At 33.4% G+C, this 10,131-nt stretch overlaps 1 protein-coding gene and 1 long non-coding RNA gene across 3 annotated transcripts; one reads left to right on the forward strand and one right to left on the reverse strand.

Annotated features, from left to right (window-relative positions):
- The first annotated feature begins 141 nt into the window (after window positions 1-141).
- On the forward strand, window positions 142-595 carry LOC139781586 (uncharacterized). The gene is made up of 2 exons (XR_011720586.1): window positions 142-241; window positions 315-595. It is a non-coding gene; the product is annotated as an uncharacterized lncRNA (long non-coding RNA).
- Window positions 426-2,906, reverse strand: LOC139781585 (uncharacterized). 2 transcript variants are annotated; one of them, XM_071720415.1, is made up of 4 exons: window positions 2,416-2,906; window positions 1,882-2,071; window positions 1,614-1,802; window positions 426-1,429 (listed from the first exon to the last, which is right to left on the reverse strand). In XM_071720415.1, exons 2-4 carry the CDS (start codon window positions 2,062-2,064, stop codon window positions 1,079-1,081), a joined length of 723 nt encoding a protein of 240 aa, XP_071576516.1. In that variant the 5' UTR covers window positions 2,065-2,071; window positions 2,416-2,906; the 3' UTR covers window positions 426-1,078. The 2 variants fall into 2 exon arrangements, with proteins under 2 accessions (XP_071576516.1, XP_071576515.1); XM_071720414.1 differs by having other exon boundaries at window positions 426-1,432; window positions 2,416-2,885.
- Between the last annotated feature and the right edge of the window lie 7,225 nt (window positions 2,907-10,131).

The raw sequence follows: 10,131 nt of genomic DNA on the forward strand, positions 1-10,131 counted from the left end.
CAACCTTGGCTAATGATACCCATTACAAACGCGTTGCCCGACACACCAGAAGGCCGTTATACCGCAGCTCTTGTTCGAACTCGATCTTGCATTGAAAGATGCATTGGTGTACTCAAGGGACGATTCCGATGTATTCTCGGAGAAAGGATGCTGCATTACCACCTAGAGTTGTAGCGCGTATTGTTATTGCATGTGTAATCTTGCACAATATTTGCACGGAAGGACGACTACCAATTAATCAGTACGTTAATGAAGAAGTAGAGGCTTATCCCTATAATGCCGATGCTATGCAGAATGAAAACATAGATCTTCAGGTCCACTGGCGAGGAGGCGACTCATAGAAACATATTTTACGGACAATGTTTAAGTACAACAATAGTTAACAGTACAAAAGATATGCTAAAAATAGTTTATAGTGACACATGTAAGTTTTCTGAATATTGTTTTATTATAAAAATGTATTTTTATTTTACACATTTATTATAAACATGTATTTTTACTTTACATAATACTATTTTGTACTATAATTAATAAGTATTCCTCCCATTTTCAGCTGAAAAGCTAGTAATAGCTGTAATAAATACTCTGAATACTCTTCTTCAAATATTTCTTAAAACTTATTTCTTATTTTGCACTTTAATCACATCTCAGCGGAGATATATGAAATATATTTAGGATTGAGTATGTTGAGTTTGAACTTAAAATACAGAGTAGCACATGCACTGTTCGGAGTAAACTAAATTGTGAAAGAAAGAAAACTACTAAACCAGTAAGAATATCTAAAAGCGGTGAACGGAATATCTGGAATATGCAGTTTTTTATATTACTCCTGTCCATTGCTTTTTCCATCATTTACGAAAAAAAAAAAATTTAGATTTAGACAAAATATAACTTAAAATTTGCGCATTACTTCGTATTCTTATTATAAAAACAATTTCTATCACAAGGATATGATATGCATTTTCTCATTAATCTTAATAAAAACTTAATATATAGCACTTATGTTTTTGGTAATAATTATATCACAATCATGATTTTGTGATCGCAATGGATAAATCCATTCCTGATTAAGTAAAAGTTATTCCTTGCCTCCGACAAAATCCAAGTAGATTGAGACAAAATTTTTAAAATCTGTGGCAATTCTTCCAATATTGCTATCAATGCTTTTGAGAACATCTAGAGTATTGTTGTTCATTCTTTCAATCTGACACGATAACTCGATTTTTTTCTTACGGCTACTAGTTACATTTGGTGAATAGACATTAGTTGTATTTTCCTTAGTTGTATTCTCGTTCATTTCATCAATGGAGTAGTTATCAATGTCTTCGTACTTCCTCTTTTGTACATTTTCGGTGTTCGATTTTTGTTGTGTCAAAGCAACTGTTTCTGAGCTTGCATTCATGTTTTTTCGTGTTTTCTGCATTAGATTCTTCTAAAATTATAGTCATTATTATAAATTTGTCCCAATTTTATCCGTAATTAAATCAATTTTAGATGAGCGTACCCTCTAAAGAATAAGAGTGTTTGAATATCATTCGAAAGTCTAATAATTTGAATAATTTACATTTAAACTAATTTGATGTATGAGCTTTGATGTATACTAAAGAGCATACTTGTTTTGGAAGACCATATTCCTGTACTCCTTCATCACCAGTAAGTGCCGTCTGGCCCATTAATTGAAGAAGACGCAACTCAATATCGGATAGCATTAATCCACAGCTAGGACCACCACCGGTACCAGTTTGGCTCTGGCGAATAATTGAATACTTCTTCTTTGTATTTGATTTCCAATCATTGAATGACTATAACAATAAACAAAATATATACGTTACACAGATTATAATTGTCAAAGCAGAACATATTGCTTATTTATTGATGTACTTTTTTCCATTCAGTAACTGTTTTTGAACCCTTTCCAATTGAATTGAGAAGTATGGTGAGAATATCCCATTTCTGGCGTAACATTTCACGTCCTCTAGGTCCAAGTAGCTGGTTTGTAACAATTTCATTGTTTTCTTCTGCATACTCCACCAAAGTCGCCCAATGATCCTCTGTTACTCTCATTGTTGTACTGTCAAACAATGCACACGACACAAAGATTTTTTTGTCAGTTATGCGTCGTCTACAATAGCAGTCGTACGATACGATCTTAGAGTCGTATTGATGGTCACGTAACCAATTTCATTGGCGCAATACGACAATCGATCTAACTCTACAATCGTATCCAACGACTTTATGACTATTGTAGACAACGCATTAAACAGAATATAGGTGCAAAATATAGGATACAGCAGGAATATAGGATATAGCAGCAAAACAAAGCATCATCAGACGCATCATCATCGGTTAATCTTTCACGTTCAATGAGTTTTTTAAAAATAACCTCTTTAAATAATCACGAATTTATGTACTCACGTAATCTCCAAACAAACGAATGATCCTTGAAATAATAATTTTGACTTTTTCTTAAATAGTTCTCGGTTCCCGTAACGACAAAGCAAGCTCGATACGGCCAATGTCCGAATGCCGAATGTGGTTTGTGCTCATGATGTAAATATAATAGTTTGTGCTGACACTCGCGGGTTCTGCAAGTCCCCCAGACCATAGATTAGTCAAGTATGAAGAATGGTATCAGATGGCGTATTCCTTCTCGAATACGAATTCGATCGGTGCACGTAATCCCAATCCTGAGCAGAATAGCTGACTTATAATTTTAAGACAGTGTTTTATGCTTTAAATCTTTGTTTTTAGCAACGCACAATACTGTCTTATGTCTCAAGTCTTACAATGTTGACACTTTGTACACTCGTTTAAGACTTGAGACATAAGACAGTATTGTGCGTTGCTAAAAACAAAGATTTAAAGCATAAAACACTGTCTTGAAATTATAAGTCAGCTATTCTGCTCAGACACACAGTCACTGGATCTAAAATGGCGGCCGTCGGAAGACCTTATGTAGCGTCGCTACCGACGCGCCATTTACCGACCTTGCCCCGCTTATGTCTCTACGCTGTGCCAGCGCTATGCTATATAGGTTTCGATAAAAGCTGCACTAGTGTAATAATAGTGCAGATTTATATAATAATAATGAACTCGGCTTGCACTACTCAGATAGCACACATGTCTAAAAGATGTCTTTAAGATGTCTTTTAGACATGCGTGCTATCTGGGTAGTGTCCACTAGTGTACGTACACTGATTGTGAGTGTAAATATTTTCCAAGGGACATTTAGCACAATTTAAAAAAAATCTGAAACTTTGCATAGTAATTAATAGAGTAATAGGTTCTAATAATAAAATAATTTTTTGTTTGGGCTAAAAAACGGTTTTAGGAGTGAAAATACCCCCTTGAAAAAAAACAATTTTTACATTTCTCGCTGTTTAATGACAGCTTATTTTTTTCTCTTTTTCGAAAATTCTCTGCAAGACATTACATAATATAATTTTGTATGTTGTTTTCTATAAATTGTTTATTCTTACAATTAAATTAATTCTAAAATAAAATAAAATTATTAAAATATTTATTCTATGTAATTGTTACAATAATAATATATTGTTCAAAGAAATATTCAAAACAAAAAAATTTTTTGCGTGTAATATTGATACAAAGAATAACATATGTCAATTATAATAGTATAAGTATTAATTGTTATATGTCGAGAAAAATAAATTGTTTCACTTATTCGATAATATATAAAATAATTCATTTAAATGTTAATTAATTAAAAAAAATGTTACATAGTATTTTATTTGTTATCGTAAGTAATTATACTTACACTGAGAAAAAAATGTTGTTAATTTGACTAAACTCGTTTAGTTGGTAGTGATTTGTTTAATGCAAATATTAATATATTTAAATCAAATATACGTGAGTAATATCAAGAAATTCTTGTCATTTGAAATAACAAGATCATTTTGTTAAATTATTTAATTCAATTAATCATAAACCTTATTGTACTAATGAAATTATAATCAATTGAAATAAGTGACAATGTTAGATGAAATAAATTCTACAGATGATAAGTTTGGTTGATTAAACATTATTTATGTTTATGTTAAATAAATGATTCTGTGAAATGGATAATCCTTGTCATGTAAATACATAAAATATTTAGTTGTTTTAAAAAGACGTAGCTATTTCATTGAAGTAAATATATTACCATAGAGAAACCTATTTTCATCATTTTAATAAGAGATTTTGTTGCATGAGCATAATATTTAGTTACAAGTTTGATTAAACGAAATACTTTAACTATTAATTTAATCATGTCATATGCTCTGCAGAAACATATAATTGATCAAATCTAGAGTATAGTGCAGTAGAACAAATCGAATAGAATACTTGGTGTAATTATATATTTTTTTCATGCAATTTGTTCTTCTTTAGATGAATAATAACGAGTAACTTATTTGAACTGACAATGTTTTTATCTTTACTCTGCATTTTTATATTAGTATATGTATGTCAAATAAATAGTTTTGTGAAATGGATAATCCTTGTCATGTAAATACATAAAATATTTAGTCGCTTTAAAAAGACGTAACTATTTAATTAAAGTAAATATATTGGCATAGAGAAAACTGTTTTTATGATCTTAATAAGCAGTTTTGTTGAATGAGCATAATATTTAGTTAACAAGTTTGGTTAAACGAAATACTTTAACCATTAATTTAATCATGTCATATGCTCTACAGAAACATATGATTGATCAAATCTAGAGTATAGTGCAGTAGAACAAATCAATTAGAATACTTGATGTAATTATATATTTTTTTCATTCAATTTGTTCTTCTTTAGATGAATAATAACGAGTAACTTATTCAAGAAAACCCTATTATTTAATGGAAAAGACACTATTATTTGAAGTAATATCTCCCAACCAAATAATATATTATTTTGTTACAATGAATGTGATAAGCGTTTTCACCGCTAGGCGGCTGCTAAACTCGTAAGTCAAATTCGACCAGAGACCGTATATAAGGCCCCACGGCGAAAGCGTCTATCACTCGCAGTTGTACACATCATCCATCACACGGCCACTCGAGTGATGAAGATATGACAATTATTTATTATTTATTTATTTATATATGTGGCAGTCGACCGACTGCTACATATATAAATAAATAAATAATAAATAAATATTTAAGACATTTTTTATGAAGCATAGATATTGTTTAAATGAAACAATAGTATCATTAAAGCGATAAAGAATATGTCTTTTGTTTTAAACAATTTTTTTATTTAAGACGAATATATATGGGACATTCCATGTCAACCGGAACAGCGCCGTGTCCAAAATTTGAGAGGGTTTAAAAATTTTTTCCAGGGTGCAAAATTTATGTAAACATATAAGCTTTCGAATACCGAGTGCGCATTTAAAAAAATTCAAAATGGCGGCCTTAGTATGGCGCCTAGAATGCAGAGAGTCACATAATAAAAAGTTATAACTTAAAATTTGTAATTGAAAAAAATATGGTCATATTCTGCGTCAAATTTGAAGTATAAATGCCCTCTTGCAATTTTTCGATATAACGCATCCTTTTCGAGATAAAAATTCATTAATATCGAAGTGCTGATTAAACTTGGAAGACACGTAACTTGTGCACGTGATAGTAGGTTTTGGGGTCACTGAAAACAAATCTGATATGATGAATAATATGAAAATTCAAAACGGCGGAGTCAGAATGTGTGTGTGTGTGTGTGTGTGTGTGTGTTTTAAATTTTTCGCCGTTTTGAATTTTCATATTATTCATCATATCAGATTTGTTTTCAGTGACCCCAAAACCTACTATCACGTGCACAAGTTACGTGTCTTCCAAGTTTAATCAGCACTTCGATATTAATGAATTTTTATCTCGAAAAAAATGCGTTATATCGAAAAATTGCAAGAGGGCATTTATACTTCAAATTTGACGCAGAATATGACCATATTTTTTTTAATTACAAATTTTAAGTTATAACTTTTTATTATGTGACTCTCTGCATTCTAGGCGCCATACTAAGGCCGCCATTTTGAATTTTTTCAAATGCGCACTCGGTATTCGAAAGCTTATATGTTTACATAAATTTTGCACCCTGGAAAAAATTTTTAAACCCTCTCAAATTTTGGACACGGCGCTGTTCCGGTTGACATGGAATGTCCCATATATTCTTTTAAAAATCAAACAATCGTAATCATTGATCGAAACATTAGTTTGTTTCGACAATAAAATTTATTAAATCCCAAGAATCCTTTTTCTCTGTGTACAACGCGAATATATGCAGTTTTATTTGGACTATATTCCTGATTTAAAGAACAATATATTTGATTGTAAGTATCAAATGTTACATTGGAAAGAATAAATGCTTTTTTCATTGAAATTAATATTGGTGACAATGAACAAAATATACTGCTTCTTCAATATTAAAAATAATCTGATTAAAATGTTATATGTTCAGGTGAAACAAATATTTCTTCCCTTTAATTAATTATTCGTGACAGTTAACGAAATAAAACTTCATATAACGTTATATACAATTCACTGAAATGTATCTGTATTTGTACAAATTTATTATCTTGTTAGACAAACTAAATTTACCATTGAATCAAACACGTTACTATTGAATGAAATTGATGAATTTGTATACTTGACAATATTTATATTTCAGCATAATAAATTACCGTTAAGGAAACTAAATATTTCTTTTCATACAAATAATACTATTGAATCTATTTAAATATAATATTTTTTAAATTAACAAATGTTAGCTTGACAGCCCGTGACCGCTGCATTTAGTTGAATCAAATAATATTTCTTTGAATCAACGATTTTTTTTTCTCAGTGTACACAGCGTTATGAAGAATAAAGAAGGGTATTTATGCATAAAAGGGGCCTCCTCTCCGATTTCAATGACCTTGACATATGTTATCAAGGTCACCCTCCTGAGTGACCTTCAGAAGTTTTTAGCCGGCGGTCATTGTTTATTAAAAAGTTATAAACAAAAAAAGTTTGAAAAATATAGCAGCTATTTTAAGTGCTGAGAGGCATAAACGACTAATATTACGTTTTTTTTTTAAAGCAGAGAATACTTTATTTCGCGAGACAGTCGCTGCTTTACCGAAACACAACATTTAAAGCAGTAAATTGTTGATAAATTGAAGTCTTTTTGTTAAAGCAGAGAATACTTTATTTCGCGAGAAAGTCGCTGCTTTACCGAAACACAACATTTAAAGCAGTAAATTGTTGATAAATTGAAGTCTTTTTGTTAAAGCAGAGAATACTTTATTTCGCGAGAAAGTCGCTGCTTTACCAAAACACAACATTTAAAGCAGTAAATTGTTGATAAATTGAAGTCTTTTTGTTAAAGCAGAGAATACTTTATTTCGCGAAAAAGTCGCTGCTTTACCAAAACACAACATTTAAAGCAGTAAATTGTTGATAAATTGAAGTCTTTTTGTTAAAGTAGAGAATACTTTATTTCGCGAAAAAGTCGCTGCTTTACCAAAACACAACATTTAAAGCAGTAAATTGTTGATAAATTGTATATTGAATATATGTGAGTATTGGAAGGCATAAATGACTAAAGTAGGTATAGAAGGCCGCTTCCACCCCGGGGGCAATGAGGGGGGGGTGAGGGGAGGGGGGGGTATCGGGTTACGCGGGGGGGTGAGGGGGAGGGGGAGTTGGCGGGGTATCGGGTTACACAAGGGTATCGGATTTCGCGGGGGTGAGGGGGAGGGGGGTGGAGGGGTATCGGATTTCGCGGGGGGTGAGGGGGAGGGGGGTATCGGGTTACACAAGGGTATCGGATTACGAGGGGGTGAGGGGGAGGGGGGTATCGGGTTACACAAGGGTATCGGATTACGAGGGGGTGAGGGGGAGGGGGGGTGACCTTGGCATACCACAGGGATGACTCACCGGGATGACTCACCGGGGGATGACTCACCGGGATGACTCACCGGGGGATGACTCACCGGGATGACTCACCGGGATGACTCACCCGCGTTCGCGTTCGAGTTCGCGGTCGCGCCGCGGGTCCGCGCGGGTGGTCCGCGCCGCGCAGCGCGGGAGGGGGGGGTGTCCGCGTCGCGGGTCCGCGCGGGGGGTCCGCGTCGCGCCGCGGGTCCGCGAGGGGGGGTCGGCGTCGCGCCGCGGGTCCGCGTAGGGTCTGCGTGACGGTCGCGTTAGCGATCTTACCTTTTAATTTTGGCGAGGAGGGGTCCCATGGCCGCGACCCTCTATTTGTCGCAACATAGCCAGTAAATCCTCCAGCGGATTCTGGGCACCAGGGCGGCGCACAGTGCTGCATTTTGGACAAAAATCTCTGGACAGTGCAATTCTCAACCGAATTGAAGAAATCTTTCTCAGAAATACTCGTAAAAGCGTCAACAATACGGAGGTACTGCAGAGAATTGTATCAGAAGATTTTCAAAATGGCGGCTATACTTAAAAAAAAGAAGGTAAAAAATTCGGAAAAATTTTTTTTTTAATTTTACTGAAACGTGGCATCTAAAAGTTTTTTCAGTCGCTGATTACGAATCTGTAGTCGAATTTTGAAAATACAAAATGGCGAATCCAATATGGAGGACAAGTTTTTTCATTAATCGAAGTATGTTGATTAAAATGTGCTATTCGGGGTTTTTTTGGTCGCTGATTACGAATCTGAAGTCAGATTTTGAAAATTCAAAATGGAGAATCCAATATGGCGGACAAATTTTTAAAAATTGAAGCATTTTGCTTGAAATGTGTTGATCGGGGATTTCTTTGGTCGCTGATAACGATTCTGAAATCAGATTTTGAAAATTCAAAATGGGAAATCCAATATGGTGGACAAATCGAATCATTTTCTTAGAAAATGTTTTGAAGGGGTTTTTGTGGTCTTTGATGTATAGACATTGAGAAACCTCATCTTAGTATAACGATATACTGCATGTTGTAATTATAAAACGATGGTGCTAAATTGAAGGCACATACCCTATCAAGGTGCGGAATTGTATGGACAATTCAAGATTTTGCTCTCAGTCCATAAAATCATATGTGGTGCTGATGTGATGAGATTTTCCGAGCGTCAAATAGGTTGGTATTGAGAACAACCCCGAGACGGAAACAATAAATTACTTCAGCAATGCCACATGAGAGTACAACTATGTGATTAAGAGTAAATACACAAACATGAATCATTACGATATTTCTTGGGATACCACAATCAACGTATACATAAAATTGAAAACCAATCGAATAAACATTGAAAGAACGTTTCATATGAGATATAATTATGTACAAGTACGCAGCCCGGCTATCTTTGGTTTTATTAATGTTTTAAATTATCTAATTCAAATTAAATATTTTATTTTTAACTTAATTTTTCTATTTTAATGTAATATACAATTTAAAACACAATAATTAAGCTCTTTAACCACGTCAAGGTAACAGCCATGAAAAGAGTTTTTTTTTTAACATCTTTTATGTTTTTTTATTTTTTTTTGTATTTTTGTTTAACTTTTTATGTTTTTATTTTTTTTTATTTTTTTACCTTTTTTTTACTTTTATGCTTTTCATTTATTTTTTTCCCGTTACTTTTACATTATATTTATTTCATTTTTTTAACTGTGTTTTTTTCTAATTCTTACAGTTATTAAATGTTCAAAAAATCATTCTTTAAGTAATTTTGTAGCTCCTTCTGTAAGTTCGATCGGCTTTGATTTTTCTGTGCGTCTTGAATGATTTATTAAAGGATCTGAAGAAATTATCAAATGTCGTAGAGTATCTAAGTTTGTTAATTGTCGGTCAGTCATGCGACTGTGTTCTGCTCTTGCCTTTCTAAATGTTTTATTATTTCCTTCTTGCGGTTCTTCAGAATACCAACCGATTGGAAGCTCAAACGATCTAGCTATGTCCGCTCCATGTATTAGTACTTTGTGGACTGATGGTGGCATCTTATACCATCCGTACAACTCAATGCAAATCTCAGCCGTTTGTAAGCAATATGCCTCAAATTTATCACAATCGATATATTTCGAACAAGTTATTGCTTGTAGTATATCGTGCAGTCTCGTGAGGAAGTCAATATTAAGGCCTGTACATTCAGCTGTGATATTTGCATGTCTGAAAAAAGTACGAGCAACGTTTCCAGTGTTCGAGGTACCGAATC

The sequence above is a fragment of the Temnothorax nylanderi genome, unplaced genomic scaffold (genome assembly GCF_030848795.1).
Source record: "Temnothorax nylanderi isolate EJ_2023f unplaced genomic scaffold, tnyl_v1.0 TNYL_tig0347_pilon, whole genome shotgun sequence".
Lineage (NCBI taxonomy): Eukaryota > Metazoa > Arthropoda > Insecta > Hymenoptera > Formicidae > Temnothorax > Temnothorax nylanderi.